Raw genomic sequence first — 20,410 nt, forward strand, 5'->3', positions numbered from 1 at the left:
GGGCCTGTTTCCACACTGTAAGTAATCTAATCCTTTCTCAAGTAACGAGACCAAAACTGCAAGCAGTACTCCAGGTGTGGCCTATAATTTGAAAGGGCAAAGGTAAACTTAGCAAAACCTTGGCAGGATGAAACCCAGGCAAGTGAATCCAAGACCTTGTTGGGACCCTGGAGTTAGTTTCTCATCCAAAACTAGCAGGAAGTGGAATCTGGCATAAAACCAGGATCCAGACATTAGTTAAAAAACGCTAAAATGTCTGAGCCTCTTCTAGTCCAGTTCCTCTACTCATTTTGCTGACCTGATGGTAAAGCTACAATGACTTCCTCAGTCAAGATCCCAAATAGATTAGATTAGATTCCCTACAGTGTGGAAACAGGCCCTTTAGCCCAACAAGTCCACACCAACCCTCCAAAGAGTAACCCAACCAGACTCATTCCCCTACATAAGATTATAAGACATAGGAGCAGAAATAAGCCATTTGGCCCAATGAGTTTACATTCAACCATGGCTGATGTGATTCTTAATCTCATTCTCCTGACTTCTCCCCATAACCTTTGATCCCCTTACTAATAAAGAACCTGTCTATCGCTGTCTTAAATGCACTCAATGACTTGGCCTCCTTCTGTAGCAATGAGTTCCACAGATTCACTACCCTCTGACTGAAGAAATTCCTCCTCAATTCAGTTCTAAAGGGTTGCCCCTTCACTCTGAGGCTGTGCCCTTGTGTCCTAGTCTCTCCTACCAGTGGAAACAGTTTCCACATCCACTCTATGCCGGCCATTTAGCATTCTCAGATTAAAATAATGGTAATGAAATTAATAATTGTCAAGCACCCAAGTCTCCTCATTAGACTCTCTCAAAGGCAGGTTAATTAGCAACTAATACTGAAGATTCATCATCAATGATTTCAATTCAAAAACTACTGAAAAGAAAGATTTGAATGGTGAGTTCATATTAAAATTCATGATTTGACTGCAATCCCACACAGTGTGAAAAATTGATCTAATTGATAACATCCCAACAACTTACCACCACTGTCGTAATAACACTTGTAATGGAGCCCGCACTGTTTCTGACAGTTATTGTGATATTCAACTGGTTATCATTCTTTGAGTCTCCCAGTGGTAGGTAAGTAGGTGGCAATATTGGCTGTGATCCACAGTGTAAAGGAATATCTGAAAAGACATCAGCACATCATGATTTGAAGTTCTCTGCCTGAATGTATAGAGGAAGTAGATTCAAGAGTAGCTTTCAAATGGAAATTAGATAAATATTTGAGGGGAGAAAATAATGGAGCTATGGGGGAGTGGGCACAGTTAGAATGGGTCAAATGGCCACTTCACTTAAAAGTTTACCAATCTACAATAAAGTTGAAAAATGTGGTGCTGGAAAAACACAGCAGGCCAGGCAGCATCCAAGGAGCAGGAGAATCGACGTTTTGGGCATAAGTCCTTCTTCAGGAAATACAATCTACAATAAAGTCAATTCTTGTCCAGATAACCCACAAATGAAGTAAATCCCCAGTTAAAACGTAAACTTAAATTCGGACAATATTATTATCCAACTGTAGAGAAACACCACTTCTATGTCCTTTACATTATTGCCAGTTATGATGCTCTTATTACAAGCATTACTGCTAAAATCATTTTCTATCAATGCCATATACATGAAATTTAAATATATTAATATATATATTAATATATAGTTTCCATATTTCAGCATTTATATTTGATGGCATTGTCTGCTTAATTGCTATAGCTAAATTATCATTTTGCTTTTCTAATTTCATGGGAAAAATGTTAACATCCTGAGTGGGTGGAGGTTGGTTTTAAAATAAACTATGGGCAACTCAACCTCAGCTTGCCTCCAACTCACTCATTTTCAGTTTTAACAGAGATCAGTCAGGGTTGGTTGAAAGGGTGGTGAAGGTAAACTGACAGCCTCTGTCAGGAAGTAGGCTGACCCTTAAATCATTTAAGGGAGGCCTCATGCCTCCATCTGTTACATTGTCCGTCTTCAATAATTACTGTAGACCAGGTTTCCCAAGTCTCAGGAACAGAAAGTGAGAATGTCCAGATGTCTAGTTAGTAATGTTTGCCCAACATTGCAACAGTCCTTCCTTACAGCCCACCAAACCTTAGTTTTTATCCACAGCTATGGGATCTCCACAATCAGCCATCTCTCATCTCTGCAATGGCCCAATCTCCCTAGCCCCTTGAATGGTCTGAATCCTCCTACTTACTCAAGTGTTCAATTTCTTTTGCCAGCAAAGAATGGAAGCCTAACTTACCTCCAATTTGTTATTCAGCTTTGTATCTGACAGCCAAGCAGGCTGTTAGGTGGGAAACCTATTGAAAATTTTAAGACAGGTCTGACTTTTAAAGTCAATGGGACCTGTGGGAGATTTTTGCATCTGAATTTCCCATTCCCACTCAAGGTGTTTTCAATGCTGGGGCCAATGTCTTAAGAAAAGAAGCAAACAAGGAATGTATAAAGTAGCATCTGAAATCCTTTTAATTAAAGGTGATTATTGTCACTGTCAATCATACAGCAAGGTGTCCATTGATTTTCCAAATTCTATATGTTCCAGATATTACAGAAATAAACTAAATTAACCAAACGGTCAATAGTATAAAAGGAAAGGTCAATACTTAGAGATATGGAAGAAATGATAGCAAATGTACAATTATTAAATTATCATTACTATATCTCCTATTTTGTCCCATTGTTTCATTAAAACTGGCATGAGCATGTTAATGGGCTTCTTTTTTAACTTGCTATTTTAATTGTAAAGAAAAACAGGATTTTCTGAAAATACGAAGAAGGTCCTTCAGCATATTGAAAGGAAATCAGAGATCAATATTTGAGATGTGAACCTTTCATCTATACCCTGGACATCATCAATATTTTCTCTTGACAGATGTTAACGTATTTGATCTTTTTTTTCATTACTTTTCCAGTTTGTTTTATGCTTTTTTTTGTTAAGCTGCAATTGTTTCTTTCTGAGCAAAGATTCCCCCAACTTATTCAATGTCTCATCACACTGTCCATCATTGCATAAATGAAAAGAAAAAAATAGGTAGCACTGCAAAGGATAATGGTATTATCCCTCTTTCATTGGATGAATTAATCATGGTAAATATTAATTGTATCACTCTTACAATCTTACGAGTGCTATAAAAAGGTTGAGAGTGTGTCTTTTCTCACAGCAATACTTTTGAAACCATAGGTCTTGGAATTCCAATTTTCAGTCCAAAGAAACCTAAACTCATGCCTTAAAGCAACAATACTCTTAAGCCAAACAAGTTATTACCTGGTTTTACAAAGAAACAGTAAGTAAGGTCTGAAGAATTGCAGGATGATTCAGAACTGCAGGTGATGGTGCATTTTGCACTGAATTTTGTTGTGACTGTTGATCCTTCTCTCGGAAAAACATTACAGGATGGCACTGGTAGTTGAGGCATCATACTAACAACGTAATCTTTGTATTTATATTCACCACTGTCACTCATCCCTAAAATTAAAACATACATGGTATAAATATACAATTTTATCTCGCTCCTACTGTAGTTCTAACAATGTTAACAAAGTACTTGTAAGCTCCAACTATCAACATTCATTTTCCTTGAATGACTTTCACCTTCGAACAACAGGAACCAAACCTAGAAAAGTTAAGCAATTGACCAAACTCAGGTAGACTTGTTTCCCGTTTGGATCCCAGACAACATTTGACCAACCATAGTTGGCCAGTCTGCAGAGTGTCAGTGAACATGCTTCATATTGTACACCGTAGCAATTCCAGGTTTTCCCTGTGATGTTCAACAAATGGGATCATCAGGTAATGCACCTCAGGAGAAGAACACTACAAAATCAGGAAAAAAATGTCCATTTTGAGACTCTTCACTTTTCTTTCTGTCTATACTACTAAGTGGATGGATGAGAAAAAAGGTTTAAGGAATGCAAGAGATCTTTAAATTCAGCTAATAATCATTTGCAGTTAAAGAGAAGGAAAGAAACAAAATACATGTCAGTGAAATTTAATGTCCTGGGTACAACTAGGCAAGAGTCACCCACAGGTAGACAAATACTCAGCAAACCTTTTGGAGACAACCCATCAACAGTTTTATCAAAGCTATGAGGCTGGTGTATCAAAAAGTGGCAAAACAAATGAAGGGCAAAGAAACCTTAGATATAGGCATGAGTTTAATAAACAGATATAAGTCAGCAAGCCTGACTTTTACTTTTGTTTTTTGGCTACTGAAATCAAACTGCACCATATGAGCATGAAAGAAAAGTTGGAAGATTAACTTTATCTCTGAAGAGATGAGTTTCATGCCACAGCTGGTCAATACAGTCTTTGCATATGACAGCTTTGAATCTCATGTAAGACACAACTTGCTATGATCTGATTTTTCTCTATATTAGCCCATGTAACACATACCACTGGATGTCTCTTACTGAGACAGATACCTGGAATTTTATTAATTACTAATTATGTACTAATACTAATGTGATTAATATACTAATTGGATATATCAAACTGATATACACAGTGTGGATTATATGTCTACTTATACCACCAAATATTGCAGCCTTTTGGCTGATTTATATTTGAGCTTTTTCCAACATCGAATAGTCAATCACTTCAACATTTTTCAAAAGCAAATTTGATTGCTAAGGAAACATTTGTGACCTACCGACTGCTCTCACTTTTAATACAGGAGCAAAATTAACCAGATCTTCCTTTCCCAAGACAAGAACAGCTGTGTTTTCCCTCATTAATATCAATGATTGCCGAGGAATATTTTGCTGTTTGACATTACAGGCAAGAGGAAGGTTGATCTGAAGTTAAAAAGTATGCATATTATTACATTATCAACAGTAAGGTAAGATTAATTGTAATCTTTAAAAGTGCTCTATTTGCTCTAAAGCTTTAATTATTAGTTTTTTTTCCTTTACCTGGTGTTTTGAAGGATTCACTCTATACCAATTATATTTAACTGGATTCTTGCAATCTTGACAATCAACAGTCAACGTAACATTTTTTGAAATATCAACTGGACTGCAGTTGTTCTCACATCTAAAATATAGCAGTTGATAAGTCAGGTTCATCTTCAAGTTATAACTGTTGTGATTAGACCAGTGGTGCCCAACCTTTTTGCATTGATGGGCAATGGAGACCAAAGCATAACTTTATATGGGCAAAACTCAAGATATATTTTGAAAACTTTCATACCATTATGAAATCTGTAAAGACATTCATCAGTTTTCAAATTACAATAATTGAAAGTTAGGTTTATTTACATTTTATGTATTATTAGATTTCAATTTTCACAATGTTCATAACCATCCCTTTAAAATATTTTGATTTTTAGAGGATTTATAGAATCTAACAATGCATGTTTATGGAAGATAAGAAATCAGAAAACATCTGCCTGATTAAAAATATTATACTTGTCGAGTTAGTGAGCTGTCTGAGGTGGTCTGAGAAATGATGAAACAATGTTTTCAGAGCTTACTAGGTATATTTTCATACAAGGTAAAAACAATGACTGCAGATGCTGAAAACCAAATACTGGATTAGTGGTGCTGGAAGAGCACAGCAGTTCAGGTAGCATCCAACGAGCAGCGAACTCGACGTTTCGGGCAAAATTGCCCAAAACGTCAATTTCGCTGCTCGTTGGATATTTTCATACAACCCTAGCTTATTAGATATTACTTTGATAAACAAAAATAACTGCAGATTTCACAAACTATTGGCTCTTTTTAATTGTATCCTGTCCACAATATTTATTTTCTGAAATTCTGCATTAACATGGCTGTATTAGGAAAACAACATATTAACCTGTAGTGACCACAGAGTCCTGACACAGCCAACAGTTGCAGCACTTGTGATGATTTCCAAATATGTCCCGTGGCACCAAGATGGCACCCAAGGCAAACCTTTCATTAGTCTAGGGACGGGATGCACCTGTCTCTGGGCCTAACATGGTTTCCATCCCTGATTCTGCCTTCTTGCTGATTCAGGAGGCAGCAGCTCCAACATCAGCCTGTTCTTGATTTGGCATGCTGTACTGTCAAGCTCTGGTTGGCCCTATGTAGCCCACAGTCTATAGGCTGGGCACCCCTAGGTTAGACAACTAAAGTTCCCAACAAAGTATTTACTTTTCACTGGAACAATCTAAAAGAAAATACGATGTAAATATCTTTTTATGTATCTCAATGTTATATTTTGTTTTAGAATGCTCATGTGAAGCACTTTGAGACATTTCATTATATTGAAGCATTATATAACCTAAAATGCTTGTTATATTTTGAGGATATCAAATACTGCTGCTTACTAATAAATTAGAAAACAAACTCAGATAACTTAGCTTCCCATTGTTAATAAGTTACAGGCAAATTCTCATTGCTTAAGCTCTGGTACACATTTTGTTGCATCTACTGGAGTCACCCAAAAAGTTTTTCTTGAACTAAATCACTCCAAATGACTCACAGATCTTGTTGCATTAACCAACATTTTTACCCAATACTTTAATTGACTGCAGTGATAATGAACATGCCTCTTGAGTATGAACTGATCTGCTGTGAGGTAAAGCCCTAATTTAGACACTCTACTATTTGCTAAAATCTGTTCTTTAAAACTAATATAACATGCATCTCTTAAGAAACATTTTAGCACTTTGTATCACTGAATGCATTGTTTTACAATTACCGAGAAAAATTGGTTTGAATGTTTTACGATAACATGAAACTGTAAGCAGGAACAAATCTGACTTGAAATATGAAATTCTTTTACATTTTCATTGAGGTTTGAAATATTTTGGAGTCAAGAATAGTGTGAGATATTGGAAATGTTTCATAATCTCTTGCAAACAATGAGAACCACTCTGATAGTTATACAATGGTAATGGAGAGATCTCTGAGTGTGATGGAGAAAAAAATCAATGTCAGAGTTGGCAGACAACGATATGTTTATTTCCTTGAGTCATCTCTCCCTTGTTGTCAATTCTGAGTAGACTTCAAGTTTATGCTAATTTTGTGTGGTAAATGTCCAAATTGAAAACTGATTGCAAACCCATCCCTAGTATTTTGTATGCTGGCATCTTCATCTGATACACCCTTATCATATGAAAGGACAAAATTATTTTATTTGAAAATTCAGCAATCATTGTATTCTAAAATGTCACAACCTGGGGACTGCTGTCATTATATCCATTCTACTTAGATTATCTTAACATTATTGCTTATTTCTTTGCTCATATTATTATCATCCTTCCAATGACCAATTATAAAGAAAATGCTTTTTGGCCAAAGGACCCTCTGATAATTTCCATGGGAAACAAGGATGTTCATAGTAGGTCAGTGTGAATTCAACTCTAAACTGGTATTGCTGGTTAGCATGGAGAGGATTACTGAAAGCAATCCAGAACTGGGAGCCTCTGATCTCATTTGATTCAGGATACACATCCTAAATGATGGCAATCCAGTAGGAAGTTGGACTTTGTGCCATTACCAAGGTTGGGAGACTGTTAAAAGGTAAGAAACACAAATCTGTCAGGTAACATCATCCTTCAAACTATTACAAATTAACAATACACTTGCAATCAATGCTCAGGACTATAATTAAACTGGACACATATTTATAAAAAGTCTACAGGCATGCAACATTTTTATAGAGAATGAATTACAGACTATGCATGAAAAAATGACTGAGCTCACTAACCATGCTACAAACAGAAATCTTCAATCCGAACATCACTCCCCTACCTGATATTCATCCCCTTTTTGCTCTTTTTGGTGAAGATCAGACATTTCTCTGCTGTACTGTTCATTGTGTCAGGTTTACTTACAGTTAGCTTGATTGAAATGAAAGAATTCGGTGGAGGCAGGCAAGATGGATGGATGGTCAGGTCCTGGTGAGCTGTATTAATTTGGTTATTCTGCACACAAATATCCCATAATGGCCAGCATACACCTTCACAAGATAAAGAGAGATAACATGCAGAAAAATAATGAAATACAATTTCATATTTAATTTATAATATAGATAGGAAAATCACGTCTGTTGCTCGGTTCACAGTCTGATAATTCAGATCTTTTAATACGTGAATCAGTTGCAAGTTGTTTTTGTAATGAAAAGGTATTAGTGCTAACCTTAAAATCAGCTTAAATATGCACAACATCCTGAGGGTAGACAGAGACACTCATTGTAACCATCACTATTTTATCTCACAGGTTATACAACCCACAAAGTGTATCAGCCCACCCTTAACTCCTAAATTACAAGTTTAACAGCCTAAAGCTAAAATTGTATTACACTTGAGTAGTGGAGTAAATGTACCCTAGCATAAAAATTTATAATCCAAGGTGTTAAGGTTTTGCTCCAAGATTCTTTCTGCTTTAAATAAAAGCAGCTGGTTCTCCATGGTGTTGCACATGGAAAGGCAAGACCAAAGGCACTTTGCAGGTCAAGAAGGTTTGAGGGATATGGAGCCTTGAACTATGGAGAGGAAGGAGAGGAGAGTAGAGAGGGAGGGGAAGAATAGAAGAGAAGGCAAGAGTAGAGTTTGAGAAGGGAAACCAGAGATCCTTCTGTCATTACATCATTATTTCCCTTCAACAGGAAAATAGATTTTTACTGGTACTGTTGATGGAAACAGAGTTGTCCTGAGTTGTCCAGTTGTCCTGGTCCATTTCACTTAAGTTTAAAACAACTCATTGATCACTTCAGTAGAACATTCCACTGTATAGTGGGACAGCCTGGCTAACTCAGAGTGAGAGCCAATGGTAGTGTGCAGATGCCATGGCACCACCATTGTTGGAATCACTTTTCAAGATTTATTATTGATTATCATAGACAGTTGCAGCTTTGATTTTGTTCAGTTTGTGGCTTGATAAGAGTTGAGGGAGAAAAAGAGATAACTTGTAGCCAGATGCACGTTAAACAGAAAAGTACTGACTTATTATTTATTGCAGAAGAAAGGGTAGGAACCCAGACAATGTTTGGTGACAGAGTTTATGAGGGGGAAATATGCTGGAAGATTTGCCTAGCTTGAAGCTAGGGGAAAATTCTACAGTAATCCTCAAAGTGTAAGTCCAGACCAAAGAGAATTAAGTCATTGGAGAATGAGTGTTCATACTTTTAAATCTGTATGCACGAACACAGTGAGTTCCAAGCTTAGTTTGCCAAGTCCATAGTCATGAGATTTTTGAAGCAAGGTTGAAGGGTCTCTTAGACAAAAACTAATGGAAGGGTCCCCATGAAGCCATGTACTTTAGCGAGTAGCTGCAACAGTGCAGAGTAATCAAAATGAAATCTGGAGAATTATGCATACTTGATTTCATCTCTGGAGACAAACTGAATGAACCCTCAAGATCTCATAATTTATAAGGGTGGAATTAGGAAGTGAAAGAGGAAGTTGTTTTATACTCCAAGTCTTAACAAACTAGTGTTAAATTAGTATTGCTTGATGAGCTATATGTGATATGGTTTCTTTTTAAGAACATAAAACCTTGTGGCAAACTTCTTTCAGTTAATGCAGCTCTGAAGAAGGGTCACTGGACCCAAAATGTGATTTCTCTCCACAGATGTGACAGACCTGCTGAGATTTTCCAGCAATTTCTGTTTTTGTTTCTGATTTCCAATATCAGCAGTTCTTTTGGTTTTTCTTTCAGTTAATAACTGGTGTTGTGAGAGTAAAAATGGACCATCAAAATGTAACTTTCATAATTTGACATTAACATTTGAGATTTCAGTCTAAAACTGTTTTTGAAAATAGGCACTACTATCCTAAAATGTCTACTGCGATCACCTGACAAACTCCCCTTGATAACCCATGTTTAATATAGAAAAACTGGCAGCATTACAACTACCATTTTAATCAAGTAGCACTGAAACTCAGTGAAGTGTGAAGAAATGCATATTTCTTATTTTACATCTGGTAGTGGAGAGAAAGCAGAGTTGATGTTTCAAGTCCACTGACTCTTCTTCAGAACTGATCGTTCCAAGGAAATGGTGGTATTTGTATTGAAGGCAATGATGCTGGGAGAAAGGTTTGATGAGGGGAGGAGGAGCAAGAGAATAGGCAGAGGTGGAGCCCAGTGAGAGAGAATGACAGTTAGGAAGACAATGGGATGGTTGGTAGTATGCTTACAAAAAAGGAAAGCTGATATTGAGGACTATGAGTAGGGGAAAATAGGTTGGCTGAGCTGAAAGCAGCCCATGTCATGACAAGGCCTGTGTGAGCGTAGATAAAGGACATGGGAAAAGGTGTTCAGGTTCCAAACTGATTGAGTTCAATATTGAGTCCTGAAGGCTATAGAGTCCCAAGTTTGAAGTGAGATGCTGTTCTCTCAGCTTGAGCTGAGCTTCACTGGAATATTGCAGCAAGCCCGAGACAGAGATGTTAGATAGGGAACTCAGTGGTGGGTTGAAGTAGCAGAAAATTGGAAACTGAGGGTCGTTTTTGCAAACAGTAAGTAGGTGTTCTGCAAAGCCTTCAGGACTTAATATCAAGATCAACAATTTTAGAGCCTGAACACCTTGTTCCATGTCCTTTACCAAACCCCATACCCTAGGCCCTGTCATGACCTGGACTGCTTTCAGCACAGTTTACCCATTTTTGCCTACTTTGGTCCCCATTATTAGCTGTCCTTTCTCTTGAGCTTACTATAATCCTTCTCCTTATCTTCCTGACTGTCATTCTGTCTCTCTGGATTCCATTTCTGCCTACCTACTCACTCCTTTTCCAACTGCAACCCTTGTCTTCAGCATAAATATTACTTTTTCCTCGCTTAAGTCAGGTCTTATCAGTCACTGGAAGAAGAGCTAACTCTGCTTTCTCTCTACTGATGCTGCCACACCTACTGACTTTCTCCAGCAATTTCTGCTTTTGTTTACAAAATGTTAGTTGTCAGAGCAATCAAATAGAAATTTTTTAAATTATTAAGAAAATATGTGGATAAAGTTAAAAATGTAAATCTAATATTTTAGTAAACTTGCTTGGTGGCTTGTAGAAAATACACTTCTGTCTGGATGGATGGCTGGGAACAAGTTGTGATTTACTGAGTCATGTTTGAGATACAGAGGGACTGTGCAAACGGGATGTGCTCTGGATGAACAGTGTGATAAGTGGGGTACAATAGCTTTGATTAAAACTCTTCAACATTTTACAAAATTACCCAAAAGCGAATAAAGGTATGTTTGCCTCCAAGTTCATGGATGACATTAAACTGGCACTGATAACTAATATGGTGTTAGAATGGAATATTCTTCAGGGAGTCAGAACGTTTGGGAAAGCCGACGGACTAGTTCATCAATGCAACTTAAGTAAATGTGAAGCAGATAACATGAACTTCCAAAGGGAATTGCCCAATTGACTGCAGTAATTTGTATGTGCTGAGAAGTGATGCCAACGGTACTAATACAATTTCTCTGACATTACTAAAGATATGGTGGAAGTTAATTCTAAGGCACTTCAGGATACAGAACAAGCTGAGGAATTACATTATTAAAATGACTGATACTGATTATTAATTAACATAAATGCATCAGATAAAAAAATTTGATAGTTTGGGTAGTCAACAGTTTGATAAATTGTTGGAACATCAAGCCACTCAAGGGCTATCATTAAAGCTGAAGGTAACAATCCTCTTGTTATATAGAGTTATGGTCAGGTCACATCTGGACCACTGTTTAATCCAAAAAGGCATGGTGACAAATTTAATATGTCAATGCAAGTTAGTACATTTGCACAAATCAAATTGGACTGGGGTGCACAAAGTTAAAAATCACACAACACCAGGTTATAGTCCAACAGATTTATTTGGAAGCACTAGCTTTCGGAGCGCCGCTCCTTCATCAGGTGGTTGTGGAGTATAAGATCGTAAGATACAGACTTTATAGCAAAAGTTTATGGTGTGATGTAACTGAAATTATATATTGAAAAAGACCTGGATTGTTTGTTAAGTTTCTCACCTTTTAGAATGACCATGTTGGTTTCCATTCTTTCATATGTAAATTGCAAAACTTTTTTGGAAGTTACATTCTCAAGTGAACTTTAACAATTGGTGTCATGTCGGCCCAGATAATGCAGTTAAGATGCGTGCTGCCCTGTGTGAGACTGTCTATGCCACATACACATATAAGTTTGTGGGGTGAATTTGTTTTTGCAGAATTACATTTTACCTTGCTCAAAAACTACCTGAATCCATGTTAGGTTCTGTAAATCCTTTTTTTAGATTAGAATCAGTGTGACCATTATGGCACAGACAGTCTCACACAGTGCTGCTCACACCCTTAAAAGCATCATCTGGCCGACATGACACCAACTGTTAAAATTTACTTAGATTAGATACAGTGTGGAAACAGGCCCTTCGGCCCAACAAATTCACACCGACCTGCTGAAGCACAACCCACCCAGACCCATTCCCCTAAATTTACCCCTGCCCCTAACACTACGGGCAATTTAACATGGCCAATTCACCTAACTTGCACATTTTTGGACTGTGGGAGGAAGCCAGAGTACCCAGAGGAAACCTACACAGACATGGGGAGAATGTGCAAATTCCACACAGACAGTCGCCTGAGGTGGGAATTGAAGCTGGGTCTCTGGCACTGTGAGGCAGCAGTGCTAACCACTGTGCCACCCACAAAGCCTACTACACCTGGTATCCCCCAGGTGGTCTCCCATCCAAGTACTAACCATGCCTGAGTCTGCTTAGCTTCTGAGATCAGACAAGATCGGGCATTTTCAGAACAGTATGGCCGTAGACCCAGACTAGTATGGCAGTCGGCTAGAGATGGGCTGCCAGAATGATGTGATCACTGGCAGTGGTGTTGAGAATGTAACTTTTAAAAATGTTTTGCAATTTACATATGAAAGAACTGAAACCAACATAGTGATTCTAAAAGATGAGAGACTTAACAAACAATCCAGGTCTTTTTCAATATATAATTTCAGTTACATCACAGTGTAAACTTTTGCTATATATTTTGTGTCTTACAATCTTATACTCTACAACCACCTGATGAAGGAGCAGCGGTCCGAAAGCTACTGCTTCCAAATAAACCTGTTGTGTGATTTTTAACCAAGTTAGGTTGTGATTACTATAATGCCATTGTCTTTGAACTAAAATTAATTAGGATTTGTTTTAAAAAAATGGAATTGCAAAGTTTTTAACAAAAGAGCATTGTTAAATTTCAGATTTTTCAGTTACATACCACAGGACCACTGGAAAGTCATTTCACTATGGTCATCCATGATGTGACGTTTCGATTTTCTCGCGCTCAGAACAAGCTGGGAAAAAGGATTTGCAACCTCCAGTTGTCCCCCATTTATTTTAGCTTGAAATTTTTCAAACTGTGGTTTCTCTTCTGGATCCCCTTTCAGAAGTGACTGGAACAAGAAAAAAAGGGCAAACCACTTGTGGTCAAGTTGATAAATAGATACAAAATGGTGACTCAGTATTTTATTTGCAAGACAACAATATTGTGGAAGAAGAATCTAGAACTGGGGACTACCCTTTTACAGTGAGGCAGCTCCTGATCAGCACAGACGTGAAGAGGATTTTACTTTCTCAGAGGGCTTTTAATCTATGGAAATCTCTTCTTCAGAGAGAAATGGAAATTATTGAACATATTCAAGGCTGAAAGTAACAGAGGTTGGAAATCTAAATGGAGTCAAAGAGTTATTGAACCAGGCAGGAAAAGGTGGTTTGAGACCATGACCAGGTCAGTGATGAAATGATTGAATAACAGGCCAGACTCAAGGGACCAAATGGCTCAACTCTGCTCATATTTCTAATGCTCTCATGTATGTGATAATGTGTTTGGCAAAAGTAGAAATGGCAATGTGAAGACAAATATTTTGATGCATCATAAGGCCAGGACTGAAATACACCACTAAAAAGAGTGTAGTGAAAGCAGAATGTACAGGGGTGTTCAAAAAGATAATCATCTGAAAAGAAAATATCTGGGGTCTCCGTGTAAAATGTAAGGGAGTGTGACCACGTGACTCCTTCTTGCAGAGAACTGGTGAGGACATAATGAGGCAAAAAACCTTTGCTGTGCTGTAATAAATCCACGGACTGGATTTTACTGCTTTTCCCAGGGACAGCTTAACAGGTGCAGGGAATGGGAGGTACACAATTGAGTGTCATGTCATGCATGCCAATCCAGATGGTTTCCCATCTCCCCCATGCCTACTGTAAATTTCCAGACTATGTGGAAGGTATTGGGAAGCTTGCTTCCTCATGGGCTCATTGAGGCTCTTACGGGGCTAATTACTGCCCAAGGTCTCCATGTGCCAGGAGCCAGGCACAGTGTCCCACCCGCCAGGTCTCAGGAATGCTTCCTTCAAAAGCCTCCTGTGCTAATTACAGGCCAGCATCTCAAGAGCTTTCCACCTTGTGTTTCCTTCTGTCTCAAATTCTGCCCACCTGCTCACCCCGGTCCCTCACTCTGGTGAAAGAGCTTAGCCACAGCAAGACTGCAAACTGACCTTAAAATTCAATATGGTAGACCGAACAATAACTGAGATGAGTGCTGCTGGTCAGTTGATTCATGAGTAGCTCTATGATGGGGGCCTACTTCCCTGGTAGGGGGCAGAAAGCCATCCTCAAGTCAACTAACAGCCCAACAACTGATAAATATTTGTCGCATGAACTGGCAAAGTCAGATCAAACTTACCCCTGATATTATTCTATTCTTGACCCCCAACAATAAAATTCAATCCTACAGCAGAGGAGTGGGAGTAGTACTTGTAGAGGCAATGACCCACTGATGTAATCAGACATTTATAATATTGAAAACATATCCAAATGGAATTGTGTAATCATTTTCTATGTAGTGACTGAGGGTGTAATATTACAGGAGATTACCAAGTGGATGCCCAAAATTATGAAATGCTGAGCTAAAATGTGTAATATTCTGATTACATTATCTTTACAACCCGATAATATAAGATATCTGATCTTCTGAAAACCTGATTATAAAAGTCACTGTGACCATATCAGCACTAAACATTCTGAGACAGTTTCCATGGCCAAGAAAGTTTAGATTTCCAACTGTTGAAAGGAACCACAGTAAAGGCCAGAGAAATTAGACCAATCCACAGCTGCTGATTTTCTTTCTCACATAAGTTTTAAATAGCTACAAATCAGATTATGCATATTAATCACTTACTTTTGTTGGAGACAATTTGGCTTGGTCCTCTGTTTTATTAAGTAAGGAAGCTGTTGGAATACAAATGTAGGAGGTTAAGGCAATTCGTTCTGTCTACAACAATAACTTGTATTGATATAAAAACAGAAATTGCTGGAGAAACTCTGCAGGTCTGGCATTATCTGTGGAGAGAAACAGAGTTAAGGTTCAGGTCTAGTGACCTTCTTCAGAATGGTTTTGAAGAAGGGTCACTGGACTGGAAACATTTACTCTGCTCTCTCTGTGTAGATGCTGCAATACCTGATGAGTTTCTCCAGCAATTTCTGTTTTTGATTCAGATTTCCAGTATCCACAGTTCTTTTATCTCTTTTGTAATTTTTTTTGTATTTATGGAGCACATTTGATGCAATAAAATACACCAAAGAATTTCACAGGGACATGACAAAAAGAAAATACAACTCTGAGCCACATAAAGAGACATCAGAATGGATAAACAAATGGAAGAGACAGGTTTTAATGAGTGTCTTAAAGAGGTAAAAAGAAGAGGCATAGAGAAGCAAAGACGCTAAGGGAGGGAATTCCAAAGCTTTGTGCCCAGGAATCAGAAGGCATGGCCATCGTTGGGTGAGCCATTAACATTGGGGACGCTCAAGAGGCCACAGACAGAAGAGCACAGATGTACCAGAAGGTTGTGAGGTTGGAAGAAGCTGCAGGGATAGGTGGGGGCCAGGACATGAAAATAAAACAGAATTTTTAAATTTAGACATCTCTTAGCTGGGAACCAACATAAATCAGTGAAAACAATGGTGATGAAGTGTGTAGCTCATAGGCAGCAGAGATTTGGATACACTTATGCTTTTGCTGGGTAGGATGGGGGAAGTTGTTCTGGAGTGTGATAGAAGTCAAAAGGGAGCAGAAGTATTTTTGTGGGTTTAGCAGCGTGTTGAGATGGGTGGAGCTGGGAAATGTCACAGAGGTGGTCTTAGTAATGATGGTAGTGGTGCAGTTATGTTCTTGAAAATACATCCTGAAATCAAATATGAGTCCAATAAGGCAGCAGTGTCATGCAGCCTCAGTCAGTTACCAGGGCAATGGATAAAGTCAGTCTTTGTGACAAGGATTAAAGGCATTAGCTCCAGTGATTAAATGAGAAAAAGATAATCTTTATACATTCTTAAAATCACATGACAGACAAAAAAAAATATGCTGGCTCTAATATAATATGTTGTCAGGCTCTGCTCATAGTAAGAAAGCTCAGCTAGTGGGTGAACAGTAGCCCAGATCTGCACTCAGCACAACGAGATTTTATGCTGGGAATAGAATTGTAAATGTAATCAGACAGAGCTTGTTACACATATAAACTTGAGTAAAGCATTCCTTCATGAGTCCGATGACAGCAATTAAGGGTTTGAATTTAAGTTAATCTATCTATAAATAGGCTTCAGAACTTGGTGAGAGATTAATCAGTTCCCACGTTTTGCCTGGGGACTGTTTTTTTTTAAATGCAAGACTCCAAGTAAAAAATTGAAGCCCAAATTTAAAATAAAATTAAAAATTGAATTTCAGTTTCGGATTCTTCAATGAGACAACTGCTTGAACAGACTTTTATTCAAAAGAATCACAGATGGATTCTATGATCCTGAATTTATTTAAATGAATGACTGAAGATTGGTGAATGATCTTTGAACATATTTATTTATGAAGTTTAAATTGTAAAAATAAACTATCAGAGCTTGGTAACATGATTTTAAAATTAATTAAATACAGATTACACCATGATAGTACATTTTTGAGCCCAACCAGCCCAATTGGAGTTCATTTTCCACAACAACAGTGGTCTTCACAGAATTTCAGACTTGTTACAGTGCAGAAAGAGGCCATTCAGCCCATCACATTAGCACTGGCTCTCCAAATGAGCATTGTGAATTCGTGCCATTCTCCCACCCTCTCCTTGTAACTCTGCACATCATCCCTGTTTAACTAATCATCCATTGCCCTCTTGAATGTCTTGATTAAACTTCCCTCAATTTTCAGGCCGTGCACTCTAGATCCTAACTACTCGCTGAGTGAACAAAAACCTTTTCGCATCATATTTACCCCTTTTGTGAATCATTTGAAATCTCTGCCTCCCCATCCTTGATCTTTTATGACTGGAAACATTTCTTCCTACCTACTCTTCCCGGCCTTTCATGATTTGGTAAACTGCTATCAAATCTTCCCTGAGTCTTCTTCTCTCCAAGGTCAACAGTCTCAACTTTGCCAACCTGCCTTAATAAACAAGATTTCTCACTCCTGAAACTATTTTCATAAATCTCTTCTGTACTTTTTCAAAGCATTCACATCCTTCTGAAGGTTTGTTGACCAAAGCTGTATGCAATACATCAACTGAAGCTGAACTAGTATCCTGTCCAGGTTCAACTCTGTTCCACTCCATTGACTTGGCTAATTACTCCTAAACTGGATTGCCCTTTGTACTTTTCCAACATCATCCTAAACCTTATGATACGATGATCACTGTTCTATACATGTTCTATCACTGACACTTGGTCTATTTGGCTCACTTTATTTCCAAAAACAGGTCTAACATTGCCTCTATTCTTGTTAGACTTGGCACACATCACTATAGAAAATTCTCCTGAATTCAGTCTAAGAACCTTTACAACTCACCTGTCTTAAAACTACCATTATCCCAGTCTATACTTAGGTAGTGAAGTCCCCTAGATAAGTTACTCTCTAATGTATACCCCTCTCTGTAATTTTCTTGCAGAGTTGTTGCATTACTCTGTTTTCGCTGATTGGTGGTCTGCAGAGTACACTGAGAAATATAATTACACTCTTCATGTTCCTTAGCTCTAGCCAAGTTGATTTTGTCCTTGAACTCTTGGAGATATAATCTGTTTCGAGCACTGCTGTGCTGTCCTGAACCAAAACCACCACCCATCCTCATTTTCTTCCTTTCCTATCTTTCCTGAACGCCCTAAAATCAAGAATATTTAACATCCAATCCAACTGTTCCTTGAGCTAGATCTTTGATATCGCTGCATCACAATCTCACATAGCAATTGCTCCTGTAATTCATCAATCTAGTTCATTATACTCTATGCAATCATGTGCATACACTATTACACCCCAAAATGAACCTATTTGGGTTAAAGAGGTGCCATCTCCCCCGGAGTATCCCAGGAAATTGAAGCCAACTCTCCTCCCACTATCTTTCCAACCATGTTTCAAGCAGTTTTATCTTCCTATTTGAATCAAATTGCATGTGGTACTGGGGGTAATCCCAAGATTACTATTTCTGAGTTCCTGCTTGCTAATTTTCTGCCTACTTTGCCAAATTCTGACTGCAGGACCATCTCTTTCTACCCATATTAGTGATAGTCCAGACCTTTGGCTGATCACCTACCATCTGACAAATATCTTGCAGCTGCTCTATGATATCTTTGACTCTTGACCCACAGGGAAGCAACATACAATTCTGGTGTCTTGTCCCCTTTTCTTTAATCACTTTTTAAAATGGATTTATTTGTGACTTAAAGTGATTACAGGATATATGGAGAGAAGAGTCAAAGCTACATTTGATTGTAATAAGATATATTAAAGGGAGAAAAGGAAGTCAAGCAGCTAGCTTCTGAAGGGTCACTTGACCTGAAATGTTAACTCTGATTTCTTGCCATAGATGCTGCCAGACCTGCTGAGCTCTTCTAGCAATTTCTGTTTTTGTGCCAGATCCTGCGATTATATCAAAGTACAGTACTATAGATGCAAAAGCTCTGAATCAATTGAACTTCACATAGAACATCATACATGTGTATTTTGGAACAACCATTTTTTTCTAAAGAAATAAAATTGCAGGAAACTCATAAATAGTGGTTCTGCAGCAAGAATCTCACAGTATTTGCGTGCATTTCAGTAATTAATTGTTGGGTAATAAAGAAGTACATTCTCCCTAAAGGACAACAGATGCATTGCCAACAGATTTAGACAAAAATCAAATATAATAGGATGAAATAGGACCTGGGTTATATGGCCATATAGGCAAAGGTGAGGACTGCAGATGCTGGAAACCAGAGTTTAGATCAGAGTGGTGCTGGAAAAGCACAGCAGGTCAGGCAGCATCGGAGAAGCAGGAAAATCGACGTTTCGGGCAAAAGCCCTTCATCAGGAATAATATTCAGTTCCACCAACTTCAATGGAAGTCATAAACTAAAAGGAAGAAGTCTGGATTTTTGGTTAGTGTTGTAAAGGCTTCAACTTTCCTTCTACCACTTGTTGGTCAGGAATCACTCTCAAGCTTGCTAATGGCCATTGGTGCATTTTGAAAAGATCTGTAGATTGATACTCAACATCTGGTCATATTGCATCTTCCTTGGCTATCACTCGTGGGATGAGACTTGAACTTCTGGCTCAGAGGCAGTGACACTATCCACTGCACAACATGATCTACAGTTATTAAATACATCATGATTTACTTAAGTGCATTGGACTGGAATCTACATTGTGCAGACTCAGAGGCAGGAACGTACATCATTGAATCAAGGCTGGCATCCTAAATGTTTATATTGTCTGAGTATGAGATGAATTGATATTGGAAGCATATTTCTATGGTAACAATGACAAAATACTGCAAATGCTGCAGATGCAAGAAATGAACAGAAGGCACTGAAGTAACTCAGTAGGTCCAAGGAACACCATCACTCAGTGAGGAGGAAGGATGCAAAAGGGCAACTTGCTTCAAACTCACCTTCCAAGTAAAGCAGTGATTTACATGTATTTCTTTCAATCGAGATTATTGTATTCCCTATTTACAATGTGATACCTCTAAACTGAGGACACCAAATGCAGAAGTGATTACCAATTTATGGAACACCTCTTCTCATTCTTCAAGCATAGCCCTGACCTTCCAGTCAAAGCCATTTCAATATACCATCTTGTGCTCATGCTCCTATTTTTATCCCAGCTCTGCGACTTCAGGGAATCTAACATAAACTGGAACGACAGCACCTTATTTTGCACCTAGGCACTTTATAGCCTTCTCAACTCAAGACTGAATACAACAACTTCAGACCATATTCTCAGTCTTCTGTTTGGTTTTGCACCTCCCCTTCTCCCACCCTGACTGACAACCCATCACCTCACCTCCCAAACCATTCCAAGTCCCTGGTTTTCATGACTGTACTTTTGCCAATACTGACATATTATGTCACTAACACTTACAATGTAATTCCCTCCTCTGTAACTAAT

At 38.2% G+C, this 20,410-nt stretch overlaps 1 protein-coding gene and 1 pseudogene across 1 annotated transcript in view; both read right to left on the minus strand.

Moving 5' to 3' along the window:
• Window positions 1–20,410, minus strand: part of LOC140496344 (polycystin-1-like protein 2) — a 136,392-nt gene that overhangs the window by 90,398 nt on the left and 25,584 nt on the right. Inside the window, exons 9-15 of the mRNA XM_072595961.1 lie at window positions 15,188–15,237; window positions 13,226–13,400; window positions 7,771–7,978; window positions 4,960–5,080; window positions 4,698–4,842; window positions 3,314–3,514; window positions 1,030–1,175 (exon numbers count right to left, since the gene is read on the minus strand). Coding sequence (XP_072452062.1) covers window positions 1,030–1,175; window positions 3,314–3,514; window positions 4,698–4,842; window positions 4,960–5,080; window positions 7,771–7,978; window positions 13,226–13,400; window positions 15,188–15,237 — 1,046 coding nt within the window. The remainder of the gene's footprint in view (window positions 1–1,029; window positions 1,176–3,313; window positions 3,515–4,697; window positions 4,843–4,959; window positions 5,081–7,770; window positions 7,979–13,225; window positions 13,401–15,187; window positions 15,238–20,410) is intronic.
• Window positions 12,658–12,777, minus strand: LOC140453248 (5S ribosomal RNA; annotated as a pseudogene).

Source organism: Chiloscyllium punctatum, chromosome 26 (assembly GCF_047496795.1).
Source record: "Chiloscyllium punctatum isolate Juve2018m chromosome 26, sChiPun1.3, whole genome shotgun sequence".
Classification (NCBI taxonomy): domain Eukaryota; kingdom Metazoa; phylum Chordata; class Chondrichthyes; order Orectolobiformes; family Hemiscylliidae; genus Chiloscyllium; species Chiloscyllium punctatum.